This window comes from Lissotriton helveticus, chromosome 5_1, assembly GCF_964261635.1.
Source record: "Lissotriton helveticus chromosome 5_1, aLisHel1.1, whole genome shotgun sequence".
NCBI classification, from domain to species: domain Eukaryota; kingdom Metazoa; phylum Chordata; class Amphibia; order Caudata; family Salamandridae; genus Lissotriton; species Lissotriton helveticus.
Window position 1 is genome coordinate 1,555,902,832 of NC_136065.1, and position 20,176 is coordinate 1,555,923,007.

Sequence of the window (20,176 nt, forward strand, 5' to 3'; positions counted from 1 at the left end):
AAATGCACTGCTTTCTACCATGTACAGCGGAGTGGGTTGTCAAAATTCCACGTCCTTCAGTTTAGGGTAAAAAACAAATGAGGAACCAATTCCCATTGTCTGAATGTTTACGTTATTTAGCTGCCTTAAAGTAACAGTGAAGTTTTTCCTCTAGGTAAAGCTGTATACCCATGGAAACTGGCTTTTTTTTTGCTTATACAGGTCGGAAACACGGTTTGGTTAGCAGTGCCGCTGCATGTACTTTTAAAACCAATTTGGATTTACAAGATTTTTTTAACATATGGATTCTTGAAACAAAATAAAGACAGCAAGAAAGATTTTTTTTAAGGAAGCATTTTTCTTTGCATAAAGAAGAGATTTGGGATTCTGTGTACAAGCAGCAATATTTCACTCCTGAAGCGGAGGTTGCATATTTGCAGAAATGAGCAGTTGTAGTTTCCAAGTTTCTAAGTTTCTATTCACAAACCTGACCTGGAAGGGAAGCAGGCTAGAGAGGCAGCAAGCGCAGAAGCGGTGTGCATATATTTTTAGCCCGGCTCTCCATAGACAGCAAAAACTGCTGATAAGGTGACAGAATCTGCTGATGTGAGGAGGACCTTATACACACACCACTCATGGAAGCAACACCGATTTGTGCGCCTCTTAAAGGCCAGACACTTGCCAGTTCTTATATTTACATCTCCATTCCCTGGGTTAGTTGTGGAAAGCAAACCTGTACTCCACATTTCACGAACCTGTTGAATGGGTAGTCTGCAATGGAGGCATGGATAACTGTTTCCAGAATTCAAAGAATCCACCCCGAAAGCAGTCCCATGTCAGGTTGGGACTGCCACCACTGGGAATTCATTTCTTGGAGAGAGGGGTGGGTAGATGGGGTTACATGCTCTATAGTGCAAAACCTGTACAGGCCCAAGATGGTGTGTTTAAACAATCTGAGCATATGCATCTCATTTTGCACAAATTAAAAAATGCGCCCCTGGCAAAGGCAAGGAATAAATTGTAAATTGGGGCCTCCACGATTCTGAATTTGAGAATGTGCCTGTAGTTGAGAAATGCGGTTAAAGGAAGCTATTCCTTTCTAGTCGTAGATTCTGGTAAAGAGACGTTTGCCCCCTCATTAGTTTCACCCCTCCTCTCTACCTCCACCCTCAGCAATTCCTTCATCCCTTTTAAAATAGCAGTTGTCGAGTGCTAGAACTTAGAATGAGCATGCAAAGCTATATTAAAAAAAAGGCTTTCCACACATTTAAGATTTTTTCAAAATGTTACAACTTTTCTGAAGTTCGAACTTTTCAGAAACAGCAATTTCAGTCTAAAAAATACCTTAAGAGTACATTTGGTCAGGATCAACATTCTGGCCCCCATACACTTTCTCTTAGTTGAAAATGCCCTAAAGAAAAAGTTATTTACCTTCAGTAACGCTCTTTCTGGTTGATACTCCATCTACCATGAATCGAGGGGAGAAAGGCCTTGAGCACTAGCTGGAATCCTCTGAGTTCTAGCAGGTTAATGTTAAGCATCTGCTTCCTTGGAGACCAAATGCCCCTTAACCTCTAGCTCCTCCAGATGAGCTCCGCACCAAAGAGTGGTCATGGTCTGTGGTGGGGAGCGGGGCATAAGGTAAGATGACAACTTTCTCCTTTGGAACACTTAGAAGCACTCTGAGTTTCTTTTGGTCTGCACAGCGCCAGGACAAATCAGTTGCTCCATGAAGGTCGGTGCAGCAGACAGGCTGGCACCAAGTCAGTTATGCTCCTCGGTTTTTGGGTAAGCTGTCTTCTTCCACTCCTTTGGAATTCAACTAAACCTAAAGATCTGGTATCAGGGGGGGGGGCTCCTAAATACTCAATTTAGGGGTGTTAAGTGGAGTGAGTGGTAGTAGCCAAATGGCTACTTACCCCTGGGTTCACTACGCCCCATATATGACCACTTCCTGTGGGAAGTGGGCATACCCTGCCCCAGAATCCCCAAGTTTGCCACCATCAAGATGGCCAACTCTAAAGTTGAGTCAAATTCAGGTAGCTCACCTAAGGGGTGATACTAGCCTGGGGGTGGGTAAGACTTCCTGACTAGCTAATTTTCCCACCTGTCCAGGTGCCAAAGGGCTCTGTACAAAGGAGGGTGGTTTCCTCTCCAGTGAGGGAAGACAGACTCATTTCAAAAGCGGTGGCTTCTTTGGGTTTCCCTGCCTCAGAATGCTAATTAGCAGCTCATCCTGCGGGAGGGGGTGTGAACGCCCTCTTCCAGAGCAGGCTTTGTTTCTAGCCTCTTGAGAGCAAAGGCCCTCAGCCTTGGGGGTCAGAAACTCGTCTCTGGTGGCAGGCTGGCAAGAACCAGTCAGTCAACACACTAGAGACTGGTAGGTTTTCAGGGGGAACATTTAGGTTGCCCTTTGTGTGCATGTATTAATCAATTCAACACTGGCATCAGGGTGGATTAATTAATAGGAGATGTTGGATACCAAACATCCCTATTTTCAGTAAAGCCATCATGTAACTGGGGAACTCCTTTTCACCAGTGTCCAGCACATATTTTTAAAATGGCTTCCCTGATCACTTGCAATATCTAGTAATATAATTAGACATCACAGCGGCATATCTACTCATGCAGAGATGTCCTCACCTAAAATCGAATGCACCCTGCCTTAGGGCTCAAAGGCCTGCTGTAGGGGTGACAAATATATTAGATGTGGTGACTTTGGCATGACAAACTGGAGTGTGTCATGTTGTGCTTTCACTCATGGTTTGTGCCAGGTCATGCAGCCTGCAATGGCATTCTGTGTGGAATTTGCATGTAGGCCCTTTAGGGAGGCATAGGCTAAATGGCAGTCTAAGGGATCCTCTTTAGTGCCCTTGCCCTGGGTACCTGGAGTACAATTTATTAGGGACTTGTAGGGGTGCTCAAGTACTTAGCCAATTATACCACACTTAGACTTTACTTTGTTTTGGGGAAGGAGAACTGGCTTGGCGGTATGGTTGGCAAAAAAACTACTTCCAAAGACACTTAATTAAACTATAGATGAAAGTGAGAGGTAAAATCTTTTCAACCTGGACTCAAAAGAGCGGAAAGTAAGAATGAGACCAACGGTCACTGATTGAATTGCCATTTGTAAAGCGCAAACAACTACTTCAAAAGAAGAGTCCCGGGGCTAACCAGCAGGTCAAGGTCTAGCCTTAAGCTACATTAAAAAGGAAGGTAGTCAGCCTCTTTGTAAACACTTCAGAGTGGGTCAATCTCAATTCTAGAGACAGCTTATTCCACAGTTTATGGCTAATACAGAGAAAGAACGACTGCCCCTCCTAGCATTGTAGACTCTAGGCACTGGGAGCAGTCCCTGATCAGAAGAACGAAGTGCTCTACACTAAGAATATTACCAAAGTCTGTTCCTGAGATAGAGAGGACCCAATTTGTGGACTGCTCTAAAGGTAACCAACAAGGTAAGGAATGTGATCCTTTGATTAACCGGTAACAACACAAGACTACTTCCTAGAGCAACTAAGTCAATAGGCAGTAGCATTCTGAACCAGTTGCAATGTATTTATCGGATAGCCAGGAGCCCCTAAATATGGAGAATTAGTGTAATCTAATCTTGAGATCAATTGCGCCTACACAAATGTTTTCAGGTATGCATTGGAACACAATTGAAAGGTTTTATTTTGTTTTTTAAAGACTTCAGCATAGAGAGAAAGCCTGCGGTAAATGGCTGTATCTGCAATTTACGTGAAAGGTTCTGGTCAAACTTGATCCCTAAATCACATTCCACCAAAGAGGGAAAGGGAGGATCGCCAAGATTAGATTAGCTAGCCACAATTTCCATAAATCATGTGTGTGTGGAGGGGAGGGGGGATGGACAAATAAACAAAGTAGTTATGACTTATTGGCATTAATACACAGGGTGAAGACTGATTTGCATATGGCTGGGTTCAAACTGGAATGGCATGGGGAGCAAAAAAACGATGGATTTAGGCCCAGAGCTCTGTACTGGGGTGAATGTATGACATTGCTCTGCATTCTGTCCATCAATTGTTCTTCATACAATTTCATCCAGGCAGCCACATCAGAAAGATAGCCTTGAAACCGGTCTACCAGGGAGTTATTAATCTGCAAAAAAGAAAGCATTAATTGCGTTGTTGGCTGTATATGGCACAATGTTGAAACCCCGACATTCCACCACTTTGCCTAAAGAAGCCTTATAAATACTGTATACGGTAGGGCTAAGGGCAGAACCTTTGTAGCTTGAGGTAAACTGGTGGAGATGAACTACCTGCACCCAATCCTTTAAAAAGGAATGAAGCCATTGTCTGACTCTGCCGACAACTCCAGCACCAACCTACGATGTCACATTTGTAAAAAGCATCTTAACATTTGATCTTTAGTACTTTTCAGACTGTCGAACAACTGTACTCCACGCCCCCTTAATTTCCACTGCAAATATTTTTCCCCAATTAGTTTAGATGTAATGATGAAAACTGGGAAAGGCAACTTCCTTAGTCAATTTGCCTGTGAAATTGCAATGACAATAATGTGGAGTGGCTACACAGACTTTATGCAAGCAAGTTATGTTCTGTTATGGGGGGTTTTGTATAGCGCTCAGCTACTCCGAGGAGTGTCCCGGCGCTTCAGACCTAACACGGACAAGAAAACAGGCAAATGGGAGATGAGCACTACTGGACAAACAGCCATGATTTTAAATCCTTCCTGAAAGCCAACCGATTGGTATTCTTGGTGTTCCATAGTAGGGGCGCCAGGCGTCTAAAAGACCGGCCTACTATCCGCGCTCTCCTGATAACGGGGACCGATGCCAAGGCCAGGGACGCTGACCTCAGAGATCTAGATGGTTGGTAAAAAGCCAACCGTCTTCGGAAGTATTTAGCACCGATATCATGGAGAGCCTTAAAGGCAAGAGTAAGCGCCTTAAAAACAATTCGTTTCCGGATAGGAAGCCAGTGAAGTGTCTTCAAGAGATCAGAAGCTCTGGCTCTCCGCTGGAGGCCAAAGATGGCTTGCGCAGCCGAGTTTTGGACTACTTGCATGCGTTGGAGAAGATACTCTGGCAATCCAAGGTACAGGACGTTGGCATAGTCAAGGCGAGACCCAATTAATGCCTGTACCGTAACTTTCCTATGTCCCTGCGAAAGCAGAGGAAGGAATTTTCGGAGCATCTTAAGGAGGCCAAAACATTTCCCTACTAGGCCAAGAATCTGGGGCTTCAACGACAAACCATTATCAATCTTTACTCCAAGGTTCTTGGCCATGGAAGAAGCAGCCAACGGAGGGAACATGTCCACAGGACACCAATACTGCCACCTAGGATCTGGCAGGCAGCCGAAAAATAGCACCTCGGATTTATCCGAGTTGCACTTCAGGCTGTTTTGCTGGAACCATTTAAACACCGCCCCAGGCAGCCTCTGATGCTCTCCCCATCGAGGTCAGACCCCTTATCACAAGTGAACAGGAGCTGGATGTGTATGACACGATCTGGGCGCCAAACGACTCCGCCAGTGCCGCCAGGGTGGCCATAAAGATGGTAAAAAGAGTCGGGCTCAAAATTGAGCCCTGAGGGACTTCCACCTCTAATGGCGGCACCACGGCAGAGAATGGAGGGGCCCAGATCGTTTGACGCCGGCCCGCTAGAAAGGACTTAAACCAGCTGAACACCGTCCCCCGCAGGCCGATCTCACGGAGTCTTGAGAGGAGACCATCGTGGGGGACGGTGTCGAAGGCTGCCGACAGGTCAAGCATCACCAACATCGCCTTACCCCCTGCATCCAACACCTCCTTGATTGCCTCCGTTACTTCCAGCAACGCTGTCTCCGTGCTCATATTAGCACGGAAACCCGACTGAGTGCAGTGCAGAATGTTATTCACCTCAAGGAAGTTAGAGAGGGAGGAGTGAACATGTTTCTCAACAACCTTGGGAAAGGCTGGCAGGAGGGAAATAGGTCTATAATTGGCATGGACCACCGGATCCAAATTAGGCTTTTTCAGAAGCGGTATAATAAGGGCTTGCTTCCAGGCTGAAGAAACCACTCCCGTGCTCAGAGAAAGATTAAGCACGGGATTGATTAAAGGATTAAATCACTTCAGCCATTCTAGCAAGAAACTTGGCCGGACAAGGATCCAGGGGGGAGCCAGATTTTAATTTGGTAAGAAGATCCAATGATGTTGGACAGCATAATCAAGGAAATTCCGAAAGAGTGGGGTCCCCACCCATCAGAGGATAAGAGGGAAGAATGCTGGCACCAGAGTCTGCCACTACCCCGGACAGCAAAAAGGAGTCCTGGATGGACTTAATTTTATTGGTGAAAGAATCAGCCAACAAGATGACCCACGCTTCAGAGCGAAAGCATGGAGCCGTGCTCATCTTGGGAGAAGTGAATTCCTTCACAATTGAAAAAATTTCTTTACTGGTGTTTGTGGCCGCCTCGATTCTTCCTGAAAAATAAGCTTTCTTCTTTAACATAATGTCACTGTGATATGACTTAATGGATACCCTGTATGCCATCTTAGCCATGGTGTCATAATGGCGCCGTCACACCCTTTCAGCTGTCTTACATTGCCGTCGCTTCACTGACAAAGCTGCAGTGAACCAAGGAGCAGAAACCCGGCAGGCGAGCTTGCGGGAAGTTGTTACCGGGGCTAGTTCATCTAATCTTTCCACAAACCACGACTGCAGGAGATCCAGGTCCTTCTCCAAAGTGCCAGACAGCGGGCAGGGGTGGGAAAGATAAGCCTGTGCTAACATCTCAGGGGTGACATGATGATAGGCACGAGAGGCCTAGAGAGGGCGACTAAACATGTTACGCGAAGATTTATCAATATGAATAATTTCGAAATTAACTAAAAAATGGTCCGACCATAAGACCGGTGCAGGTGAGGAGATATCGATAGGAATAGTTGAGAAAACTTGATCTAACGTATGTCCTTTATTATGCATGGGGACAGACAGATAGGGGGGAGAGACCCAGAGGGGAGGTAGTGTCACAGATCTTAATAGTTTAAGCATCGTTCCTTATATCCATGTGAATGTTAAAATCCCCCAATACCAGGCAGTGCTCCGTTTTTAGGCAGAGTGCCGACACCACTGCGTGAAGTTCTTCATGGAAGGAACCCGTAGATCAATAACCCAGCGCAGGATTGGTGAGGAGAAATGGATAGCGAAAACCCCAGGGCCTCGTACCCCTGGATCTCATCAGTTTGAATGATGGAGCAGGTAACGCGCTTATCAACCACCATCGCAACACCCCCACCATTCACCCTATCCTTCCTAAAAATAACATAATTAGCAGGGATAGCAGCGGCTATGTCAGGGCTCGAACATTCACCCAGCCATGTCTCAGTAAGAAATAGACAAATCGGCCTTGCTTCCACCAATAGCTCATGAATGTCTAAAACATGTTTGCTCAAAGATCTAGTATTCAAGAGCAAACATGAGCTCTTTATAGGAGAAGTCAAAGGAGTCGAAGCATGGGCGTTGCCCGGTAACCAGCCACAGCCGGACAGCGCCTCTTGCCTTTTGGCCGGCAAGGGAAAACAGTGCAGCAATTACCATCCATACCCTTAAGAGCGGTGTGCTCGGCTGCAGTGTATGTCAGCATGATGCCAAAAAGCAAGGAGCGATATTTCAAGCCCAGCCCGTCCGCAACGGTCCGCCTCCAGGACGCTGACGGGCACAGATGGGCTTTCCTTGGGCACTCCTTGGGCGCGAAAAAGGCGCGCCCGCAATGCGCGTCCGCTGCGCGGAGTTGAGGGCCTCTAAATTTATGCCGTCTCAGCCTAGAGAACCGCACCACTAGTCAGCCGACCAGCATATCTGGCTCCCCCCAAGATGGCCGCTCCCAAAACGCTCTAACTACACGTCCCACAATCCCATGCGGCACCTAATCGGCCGTGAGGACGGGGAACAGCGAGGGAGTCTCCTGCGCAGCACAACCACCCTGAGCAGTGGGGCAAAGAAAAGCTGAGAACAAGATGTTACCCGGCTTCCGCCTCAGGTAACGAAAATGGAGGTAAGAGAGGGGAAAGTGCACAATTAAAAATCCAACAGTGCAAACAGTGCTATTTTAAAATTAAAGCGCTAGCAGTCAGGGCGGAACACACTCAATTTAAAATGAGGCCAGTAAGCAGCAGCGTAGGTACCCACTCGCCCGCACCCGATTCAAAAGGGGGTGGCGATGGACAGAGTATCTGAATTAATCAGAACACTCCTACCCAGTCAAAAGATCAGGGCTTGATCCATCACCGTTTTTTAGCTCACTGCACCATCCCAGTTCAGAACCTGGCTACATGCAAATTAGTCTGACCCTGGCCCAGTGCATCATGGGAACAGGGCAGACCAAACTACCAAGCCAATTCTTTACTGGAAAGGAAACAAGCTTCCGGGGACCGGTTTCTGGCATTACAGCCGTCTTCGGCCCGGCTTGCTTGAATCCTGATGGTGCAGTGAGCAAGGGACTCACATCTGAGCATACCCTTCCACACTAGTGGTGGCCAAAACGATTCCCCGCACCCAGCATCCGCCTCTGGCTTAGCGGGGGAGGGTCAAAAGGTCTAACCTGGGCAGCCTATTTGCTCAAATTTATGCCGTCTCAGCTGAGAGAACCGCACCACTAGTCAGCCGACCAGCGTGCCTGGCTCCCCCTAAGATGGCCGCTCCCAAAACGCTCTAACTACACGTCCCACAATCCCATGCGGCACCTAATCAGCCGTGAGGACGGGGAACAGCGAGGGAGTCTCCTGCGCGGCACAACCACCCTGAGCAGTGGGGCAGAAAAATAAGACTGTGCAAGGCAAAGAAAAGCTGAGAACAAGAGGTTACCCGGCTTCCGCCTCAGGTAACGAAAATGGAGGTAGAGAGGGGAAAGTGCACAATTAAAAATCCAACAGTGCAAACAGTGCAATTTTAAAATTAAAGCGCTAGCAGTCAGCGCGGAACACACTCAATTTAAAATGAGGCCAGTAAGCAGCAGCGTAGGTACCCACTCGCCCGCACCCAGCATCCGCCTCAGGCTTAGCGGGGGAGGGTCAAAAGGTCAATGGGACTTTTCTGGGAACGATTTCTCACACGATTCCCATGCAGCACAGTTAAATAGTGTGTAACAGGGTAGACCACACAAATGCCTCACCAGTAAGTTCTCATAGGTTTCCCATAATTGTGATATTTTTAAGCAAGTGATAGCGAAGGGCATTACCGCATTGGGTATAGTCTCTTGCCAGAACTTCTCAGGGTGTTGACCTTTTGCATATACTGATTAGCTAGTGAACAACACATATAGTTGTGGAAGTTACTCACCCGATTCCCCTGTACCGTTGGCAAAATCCTGCAGGATTCACTCTCTGGGGCTGGAGGTTGCAAAGAGGTACTAGTAGACATTTTGACAGCTAGAGAAAAAAATACACCAGTTAATGAGAAGAGAGCATTTACAACAGTTTTTAAAGTCAAAGCTATAAAAACACACACCTAACAATTAGTCTATTGTAAACACACTTATGATAGACAGTTCCTATGCCAATATTTAGTTTCTCAACAACTACTTATTTTACAGATTTCCTTATCGAAGGTAAAACAGCAGCATCCTGAAAGTTCATACTACCTAATGTTCAAAACAGACAATCCAGTTCCTAAATGTTGATTACTTTTGATATGTTTATATTGTGTCACTTTTAAAGGTGAACCTGGATTTTAAGACGCTGTTGCAAAAATCTCAGAGCCCCGAATCTGGCCTGTTTAAGCCTAGGGGGGGAAGAGAACATTTTGTCATTTAATGCTTTGAGTAGGTTCTGCTAAGGTTTTTAAAAAACTATTTTTATTTAGGGATAGTTCATCAGAGCATAATACAGTAATACATTATTACACCATCTCTTGTTTCAACATGATTAAAACATGTCAAGAACATATACAAGATAAAAGGCGGAAATAAAATATTGCATAATTCAGATCTAAAATCATGTACAGCATTTCTTAAACTATAGTTATTGCATACCCTACCTATCATCCACCAAGTGCATACTAACTCTTTGCACAGATGTTCCCATAGTTTCGCTAACTTCCTATATGAACCCTATTTTAGAGCATATTTTCTTTCAGTTCCTTAATCTAATATAATTAACAAAGTCGCTGCGGGAAAGTCGGGATATCACTGCACTGCCATCTTTGAAGGATCAATAACCGAGCTACCAGGACCAGAATATATATCTGGGTTTTTTGCAGTAAATTAGATATTAAATCGGGTGAGTATCCTAGCACAACAGTTTGGGTGTCAAGCATCTGCTGAACTTTCAATCTGTTAAAACAATACGGATTGATTGCTCCCCAAAATCCATTTAGTCTAGGGCACTCCCAGTTGATATGTGTCCAGTTCCCTCCTCTCTCTATATTGCAACGGAAACAGTTTGTAGACATCTGAGGATTTATTTTATGTAGAAAATCTGGCGTTCGAGATAAGAGACTTGGTGTAATACTGCATTCGTCTAAGGTTGGAGGCTTTGAATAAAGAGTAATTAAACTTATTGATCTGATTCCAGGCCAAGGTGGAGATCTGCAGCCCTTCCTGGGATTCCTACTTTCTCTGCGCTTTCAGATACAATTTACCTGCCGCCCGGTCTTGTAGGAGGGTGGCCCAGCCACTGATCGTTTTACGATTTTCAGGGTCCAGCAATTGTCCCGCTAGCTTGATGGTCTCATTAATGTGTATAGGGCTGAGTTCCTGCAGGAAATGTCAAATCCTAATGAAGGACCATTGAAAAATCATTTTGCTACATTCAATGCATAGCTCTATTTCAGTCCAGGTTTTCCTGTTCCCATTTAAAAAGTGACCTATTTTGCTAAATCCCCGATTCTCAAATTAGCTATACCTGCCGGATCTAGCAATGGATCTTAGCCTATATATACACGTCAGAGAGCAAAGTTTCTCCATTAATATTGGGAATCGCATAATGAGTAAACATTTGATTTTTCCGCTTAAAACTCCATTGTAATGTTTTAAATCTGACTTTTTGGGGAAATTTTGTTAAACGCATAAATTCCTTGATATCATATTCTTGGTGGATTAGATCTAGAAAGAAATTATATCTATTAATATTTAAAATCTTTGTTGTTCTGTTCAAGATATGTGAAAAGTTTGCAAAGTAGTATTCCCTTAAGTCAGGAACAGCTGAACCACCTTTTTCACCAGGTCTATATAGTGCGTCCATAGCGAGTCTGGATACCTTGTTTGCCCAAATAAACGTAGAAAACAAGCCTTGCACTTCTTTAAAAAACAATCATTTGGACCGCAGTTGGAATGGTTAAAAAGAGGAAATTGCATAAAGGTAAAATCATCATACGAATTATAACTGCCCGACCTATTATGGACATAGGAAGGTCTTTCCATTTTAACAATTTTTCCTTTATCTTATTATAGAGAGGGATATATTTTAAGGCATAAAGGTCATTTATATTTTCCGTGACATATACACCTAGATACCTCTTAGGCTTAGTATTAACTAGTGGGCTCAATTCTGCCAATAAACAATCAGAAGAACAATTGCAGAGCAGTATCTCTGTCTTTGATTTATTTATTCTGTAAACTCCAATAGATTTAAATTCCTGGAAAATATTAAATATTTTATTTTGAACTTCTAAATTAAGTTTTAAAAAGAGTGATATCGTCAGCATAGAGCTTAATGTTTGTCATACCAGGCATTAGAAATTACAAACTGCTAAGTGAGCGAATCGCTATGGCAAGGGGCTCTATAAAACACGCCAAGAGTAGGGGGAGATAGGGAGCTGCCTCATCTCATTCCTCTAACAACTCTACAATTACCAACTTTATTAGTGTTCACCATTATGTGTGCTATGGCCCCCTATTAAAATTTAGAGACTACAGGTATCAGCGAGGAAGGAAAACTGAATTTGGCTAAAATGTAAAAGAGACTTTCCCAGCATACAAGGTCAAAAGCCTTTTCAGCATCTAAAAACATAATTCAAGATTTTGCTAAGGTTGTCAACTTTGACTGATATCTTACTTGGCATAAAAATATAACAACTATGCATGCCATTTAAAGGTTACAACATTTCCGACCAACCTGGACTGCTCCATCAACAGTTTATCTATCAAAACATTACTTATTTGGCAGTACGCTACCAGAAGGGTTAGCAGCAGTCTTTGAAAATGCTCTTTAGGTGCTGCTTTGGCTAGATAGGCGCTGTGCTGATGTTTATAAGCAAGCAAAAAACCTGAATACCTTCCATCAAGCAATAATGGATGATATGGCAAAAGAAGTACATCTTACATTACACCAAACTGGGTAAACTAGGCTCAGTTAAGAAACTCCATTTTACTTGCTCACCAGGGTACGGGTACGGATGGTGCACGGTGAGCTTGCAGAACTATAGGCCAACATATCCTGAGGGGTGCTCAGAATCAGTCACGCACAGTTCCAACGTTTATGTTGTCAACAAAATGCAGTTTTTCTTGAGAACATATAGCCGTACAACATGGTGCTGCCAACGTTCTAGTTAGGGTTCTAATTTAATGGATTGCCCAAGCAGTTTTCTTTTGTATACCCAAAGTCACCTACAAACAAGGATTTACTTGAAAGCCTATTTAGAGTAGTGAATGAGTTAGCAGCTGTAGTGTTGGGTGAACAAAAAACAATTTTGCAGTTCTGGGTAAATCGCTGCTTATTTTAAGGTACTACAAAGCATCCGAAAAGAAGTATTAACTGCTATAAAAATACTGAACCATATTCAGTGGTTATATCAAGTGAAGGGTATATTTCTAACTGCCATAGAGACAACATGATAAAATGAAATCAACAGGAAGCATTAGAAAGTTTAGAAAAACGTTAGACATTTCATATGTGAATTACATAGAAAAAGAAAAGCATTAATTCAATTGTCTATACGTTCCTAACACCCATACGTGCAAGTTCCTTAAGTAGCATCGTATTTAAAGTGAGAGAAGTCGCAAGTGCTCAACACGCTCTTCACCCAGCAATTACGTTTTAAAACTGACCTTTCAACAGAGACAAATAATGCATTTCTTTTCATTTCCGTTTCATTGCATCGCTCACGATGACACAGGTATGCTTCTCGGTTCAAAAAGAGCTCACGGATGACCTAGGTATGGTTCTCGGCTTAAGGCATGAGGAAAAAGGTATAGAGGAACCATGAGCAAGTATTCCGTCGTGTGAAGCTCTTCAGAAGAAAGGTGCCCCCGGTGCTCCAAGGCACGAGTAATTAAAATGCACCACATAAGACGATTTAATAGCTTCAGGAAGGCCTCTGACCCCGATATCACAACAGTTGATGTAGCCCCAACAGCATGTTTTTCTTAAAAACGTTAAGAGGGATAACTACCATTTTCATTTGGTATTAAAAAAATTAAAGCACTCGGCAAGTAGCGTAAACAAGCAATGGCCACGCGGCTCGGCTGTGAAATAAAAAAAAAAACACAAAAAACGCGAGTTATGCGCATGCGTGCGTCGAAAAAAAGTGCTGTGCATGTCGCGCGCGTGCTTGTGCGCGTTAGGGTGACCTAATCGCCGCTTTGGAAGCACTTCCAAAAGCGACTTTTAAATGTCTCGGCCGAGATCAGCGCATGCGCTGGATCAGGCCGAGACCTAAAAAGGAAACGTCCTTGGTGTTAGAGAAAATATTCTCCTCAGTTGAGTAGGTAAATCCTGTGTACTAGCTGTAGGTTGTGCAAGTTTAAACCTTCCAGAGGAACTCCCCATAGAGGTACCCTCTGAGTCCATATATTCAAATGTCTGAGGACGAACCGACAATTAACATACCAGATAACTGCAGACATGCGGTTACACAAATGCTGTTACAACGTGGTCTGCCCCAGGTGCGCGGAGGCAGCACCTTCGCAGTTGAGGCCCACAAACCATTCAGGTTAGAGGTATTCTATTCATGGGTTACATTCCAGCAGCTAATGCAACTTCAAGACTGTTTCACACATATACTGCAGATACAGTTCCTAATAACTACACAGCTAATAAAGCACTAGAAATACCATCAACTTACTAAGAAAATGTGTTTGAATGCGCACTACCACATATAAACAACAATGTTAGACTAGGTCCCCTTAGCAAGGAGGGAGCAACATAGCCAGTCTTAGCTGGTGTACACACCATATCCGAATACAGAAAATCAGAGCTCCAGAACTACATACATTATACACAGATCTGGTTAGAACATGTAAGTGTTAAACACAGTTTGTCATTCAAACAATGACAATTGTGAGAATGCTGCTCAAGCTACACAACCAAAATTGGCTACATCGGGAATTAGTCCACAAACTATATGTCGCCGATTTCAATGACCAGGCAAGAAAAATAAAGAACTCTCAATTGTATTTATTATTATTAATGGTCTTTAAGTCCGTTCAGTTTCTTTCTCTTGTTTCCCTTTTGTTCTATACGTCCCCGTTAGTCTTCTGGTTTGACTGCCCGTCTTCCTCTGTCCAGGGAATACAGACGTCCGTCGAAGCAGTTCAAGAGCCCTTGTAGCTGTGGGACCAGCACACTTGTTTATATCAAGGTCTTCTTCAGGGCTGTGTTAAGATTGTGGTAGGACATTTTCTCAATCCATTTTTTTGAGTCCACTGTGAAGAGCTACGGTCGGAAAGTGAAGAATCTCCGAGAGAAGTAAAATAGTCGATCCAACAGGACGAATAGCAAGCAGCCACCACCCAAGGCATTATTTGCTACGTAATTTTCCCCCTTCACACCAAAGACGAAGGAAACAGGGTAGCAAGAAAGAAGTACCCTTTAGCACTCAAAAAATGGATTGAGGAAATGTCCTACCACAATCTTAACACAGCCCTGAAGAAGACCTTGATATAAACAAGTGTGCTGGTCCCACAGCTACAAGGTCGAAATGCGTCGGCAACATTTAATGGTCTAAAAACTACAGAAGAAACTTTGATTTATCTGATAGTAAGATAAGGTGGAATAAGATAATTTCAACTCCATCATAACAACAAAAATTGGAAATAAGATCTTTAGACCATAAAGACAGGACCATTGATTAAGAGAGTGGACAAGATCAAGATTTCATGTTATCTTGACACCCCCAAAAATTAGAGTAGGACACTGCAAAAAAAAAAAAGGTGTAGAGATTCAAACTTTGCTAGAACATTGTCTTAGTGATGTTCAGTAATTAAGAAGAAAGAAATCAGACTGTTTCACATACGATTAATCTTGTGTATTATATTTTTTGTATACATGTGTATTGTGTCTAATAAACGTTGCAAATAATGAAAATTTATTATATGTAAGGTGAAAGGAATATTTGAATGTGAGAAAATATGAAATGAAAAAAACAATTGGATAAACACAGAGTCAATAAAAGGGACTTCTGTAAAAAGAAGTGTGATCTATGGTGTCAGGGGCATCATGTTTTTGTTACATTTTCACTTTAAACAGAGCACACCGCGTGCGACGGACCCAGAGTTGAAGGAAGCGGCGTGTAAACTTTTTTTTGTGAGGCGCTATAGCTTTGTGCCAAAGAATGTCCCGAAGTTCAAGAGATAATGTAATGGTATGCTTAAATCTCACTATGCGTTCTGCACGTCATGTAAGTGAGAGAGCCCTACTTTAGGCAGGATACAATGCATGGCAACAGAAAAATACCTCTGCAGTCCAGCAGATGACAGTGGCTTCCAGTAAATCGTTGTTAGCACAGCTACCCCTCAGATTGCACAAATACATGTGGGAGACATAAATATCACAGACAGAATCACATGGATACAGGGTTAACAGGTGCCATCCGTGGATCATTGTTTAACCTCATGTCGACAGGTTTGAATCCTGCGGGTCCACTCAGTCTGTCATCCTTCCGAGGTCGATAAAACACGTGCCTTCAAGTTGGGCAACAATAAACATCTGCTATTTCAGGGCCAAGAGAACCTTCAGGGAGAATGGGCACTTACTAACACTCACGCAATGTTATGCTGTTTTTTAAGTTTCTCAGAATTGGCAGCAGCTATTTGTTTCACACACAATCTGTAGCTGCCTTTACCATTATAAATGCAGGGAAATAAATAACATTTAATATGAACATGAAATATCCCCCGGGGTGCCACGTGCTGGTACAGGTTCAGGGCCAGATTCAGTAGCCCGAAGATTTGCCCGGACGCCATTTCATCCAGCCTGGCCCGTCATCTCATGATACACCCGACTGAAATCTCCCTGGAGCTCCCTCTGCTATTAAAGGGTCATCCGGGCTTTGGAGAGCTCTGATGAGCCAGAGAAGCTTTGCACAGACTTAACAGGCTCAGGCCTTCCACAGCAGTGTGCACTTGGAGAGACACCTGGTATAACACATCTCTGTGTGATGTAAACTCAGCTGTTAGAGCGTCAGTTTAAACAAGCATTTGCAATGCAATAGGTCTCGCATTAGGAAAGTTTGAGCTATTGGTATTGTAAATGACACATTTTTAGGTCTCGCTGGAATAGCATCCGAAGGATGCGTCCAGCTGGAGACGTATAGCTGGCCATCTCGGGGGAATGAGGGACAAGAGGGTGTTACGAGCTTTGCGTGCGGATTTGGGTGCACGAACGCGCACGTCCAGCACGGCGCCGTGCACACGGTCTTAAACACGGGCACCCGCAGGGAGGGAAAGCACACGGGGGGCGCGGCAATGTGCCCCGACGCCCCCCTCTGGTACCACAACACCGGCCCCACTTACCGGTAGGCTGCCGGTCTGCTCTGGAGCTCCCGTTCTTAGGGGCTCCTGCGGCGGCATCTCCTCATGTAGCTGTCATGTTTCGGGACTCCCCTACACGGTCCCTTTAAGAAGTGGGCTATTTAATGGAGATCACCATCGACCATCTTTGTTTCCCCCCCATCTTTCCTTGTTTTGTCTCCCTGTTTTCCCCTGGCGTGTCTCTCGTACTCTAGTGCTTGATAGAGTCGGAAGACCGTGGGGGAAGGCTGCGGACTATTCTTCGGATTCCTGACGCTCCTGTGGAACCAACCTGCAATCCTTACAGTAGCGCGGGGCTCGCTCCATCATGCAGGAGCCCCGCGCAGCACCACCGGCTTCCCCTTCACCCGGGCCACCTCCTGGGACCCGGGGCTTTCTGCAGCAACTCCGGTCTCCCTCCACCGCATGGGAGACCGGCAACGACAGCTAAAGTTTCCCCCAGGCAGGGGGAAGCGGAAACCTCGATCAGGCCCCGCCCACGTCTTCTCCGTGTTTGCCTGTCTTCCTGCCTCGGCGGCCGCCAATGACAGCGCGGCTCCGAGCAGGGAGGCGGGCACATCGTCTCCCGTCCACAGTACAGCGAGGCAGGCTCTCGCTTAGAAAAATCAATTGTTTGGAAGGCATTGCACCGGGGGATCTGTTTGTAATTACTGCAGCTTGCGTTTTTGCTGTAACGCAGCCCTGGCATCGGGAGGCAGTCTGTCCAAAACCCTGGTGGCTGGGATCTGTTGCTAGGCAACCGCTTGTCGGTGTAAAATAAAACCTGCTCGGTGACTCTGGAAGATGCTATCTGCACAAGAGGATCCCGCGCGGATCCAGCAGCAGCTACAGGAGATCCGACAGCGAGGTTACACGTTTCCCTTCAGCAATCTCCTCACATATGAGGACGTGCTGCAAACTCTACTCCTTTCTCGTATTTTCTGATCACGAAAATGAAATAATTACAGTCAATTCGATCTGGTTTGATTTTATCCGGGTGTTCGGCCAGTTTTCTTTGCGTACCGAGAGGTGTGTGCTTTTCATTAATATTTCACATTTCTATGCGATCCAAACTGCTCCCTTGTTTCTAGCACAGCGGGACTGTTGCTAAGAAATATGTTCTCCTGAGCTGTTTACCCACGTAAAAGAAAACAAACAAATGCACAGCAAAGCGAGATGAGTGCATGTTCAGGATATGTGCGTGCAGAGTCAGCAAACATGCTATTTGCCGCCTCCAACTTTATTTCTCCGAGTCCCCAGTGGAGGATGTATTGCATGGACGCTCTGCTCTGTTCATTGTGCCACTGCGCAAGACTGCTAAAATACCTGATTATTTTTAGAGGCGTATTTCAGAGTAACTGCGCAAATTTAATGGGAACTGTCTCTAAAAATAGCCAGGGCGCCGTTTGAAACGAGGGATGCACAATCCTTTTAGTTGATATTGCTGACTAAAAGAATAATGCTAAATTGGAAGCAAAGCCGCCTCGTGGGGCTTGAAAATATTTGTGTGAGACTTTTGGAAACGGAGTTGATGGGCAGCACTTTAACATTTGAATGTGTTGTGTAAATAAATAGACTTTCAACAACACAAGCTGTAACATAGGCTGGACAGTTTGCCAAATCAGATTGGCCCTCGAGTTTGGTGGGGGGGTGGGGGGGGAGTGGCATTCCAGGCCTCTTAGTGGCGCTCTGTAAAAACTACATTTCACGTGACATTCATGTTTTCACTACACTTCGTCGATTTTTTTATTGGTTTGGGAAACAGGGTTTGCGCGGGGTAACGTTACTAGTATCTTGGCTGTGTTTGGCCTGGAAATATGGTTCCTGTTTTTGTTTATTTAAATATCACCCCCTGTGGTGCACGGGCCACTCACGCAACGAGACCGCGTTTAGAACCCGTTAGGAGCAGGCCTAGGCGCTCGCTTGTTTGACCAGCTCTATGGTGGCCTGACTGAACATATGTCCTTAAGTGTATACTGTCTGTTGCAAACCCTGCCTGTATAATATTCGGAGTTTTCGTTTATTAAAAATCTTTGACCCGGAGGGGGTTGTGAAAAATGACACTGGATTTGCAGTTGTGTGTAGGAGACTTTGCCTTCTTTTTAGGTATGTCGTTACCGCCACTTTTCAATTTAACTAAAACTATATATATACTTTTTACTTACAGAAGCTTGTTCAGCCAGCCCTCTTCATTCATTGGTCTTCTGTTGTGTAAGCCATATTTGCTTTCCTCACGCTACAGTACGGGTCAAAGGGTCAGCACACTTTAGGCATTGGCTAAGTGCACTTTGAGAGACTGCACCAATGCCAGACTGTCTGGCTTTACCATTGCTAGTTACTAGTGCGTCGGCCAAACAATAATAAAGACATGTTGTTGTTTGTGGTCGGTTGCTTGTGACTGGTGTCTTATTCGTCCTCCCGTCTGCTGCAGTGAGAAAACACCCAGTACCCACCCAGCTGCTCGCTCTTTTACAGCACTGGCAGCAGCCTCGGGCCCACTTGCCCCTCCCTACCCTAGAGTAACCAGTAAACACTACATGGCAGGCTCCATATGTCAACGGCAGTATTTCTTCTCTTTCCTTACCCTTCAGTGATTGAACATTTGGTGACATGAAGAGTATTCTGAGTCGCACTGCGCTCAACGCAACATACACTCCAAATACCACTCAATGCCACATCATTACACACCACATAATTACACTCTACTGAATGCAGCACACACTCCACACAATACCACTCAATGCCACATAATTATATGCTACATAGTTACAATGCAACATACACTCCAAACATTACCACTCAGTGCCACATAATTACACACCACACAATTACTTTACTGAATACAACATACACTCCTCATAATACCACTCAGTGCCACATAATTATATGCTACATAATTACTGCGCTCACGCAACATACACTCCAAATACCACTCAGTGCCATATAATTACACGCCACATAATTACACTGCACTCAATGCAACATACACTCCAAATACCACTTAGTGCCACATATTTACATGCTACATAATTACACTGCACTCAATGCAACATACACTCCAAATACCACTCAGTGCCACATAATTACACGCCACATTATTACACTGCTCTCAATGCAACATACGCTCCAAATACCACTCAATGCCACATAATTACACTGCACTCAATGCAACATACACTCCACACAATACCACTCAGTGCCACATAATATGTTACATAATTACACTGCACTCAATGCAACATACACTCCAAATACCACTCAGTGCCACATAATTACACGCCACATAATTACACTGCGCTCAATGCAACATACACTCCAAATACTACTCAGTGCCACATAATTACGCCACATAATTACACTGCACGCAATGCAACATACACTCCAAATACCACTCAGTGCCACAATTACACGCCACATAATTACACTGCACTCAATGCAACATACACTCCAAATACCACTCAGTGCCACATAATTACACGCCACATAATTACACTGCA

The 20,176-nt window shown here is 44.5% G+C and overlaps 1 protein-coding gene across 7 annotated transcripts in view; it reads right to left on the minus strand.

Moving 5' to 3' along the window:
- Positions 1-20,176, minus strand: part of MDM4 (MDM4 regulator of p53) — a 373,509-nt gene that overhangs the window by 302,650 nt on the left and 50,683 nt on the right. For all 7 annotated transcript variants that reach the window (XM_078644640.1, XM_078644638.1, XM_078644641.1 and 4 more), the window contains exon 2: positions 9,293-9,381. In XM_078644640.1, the coding sequence (XP_078500766.1) occupies positions 9,293-9,373 (81 nt within the window). In that variant the 5' untranslated portion in view covers positions 9,374-9,381. The remainder of the gene's footprint in view (positions 1-9,292; positions 9,382-20,176) is intronic.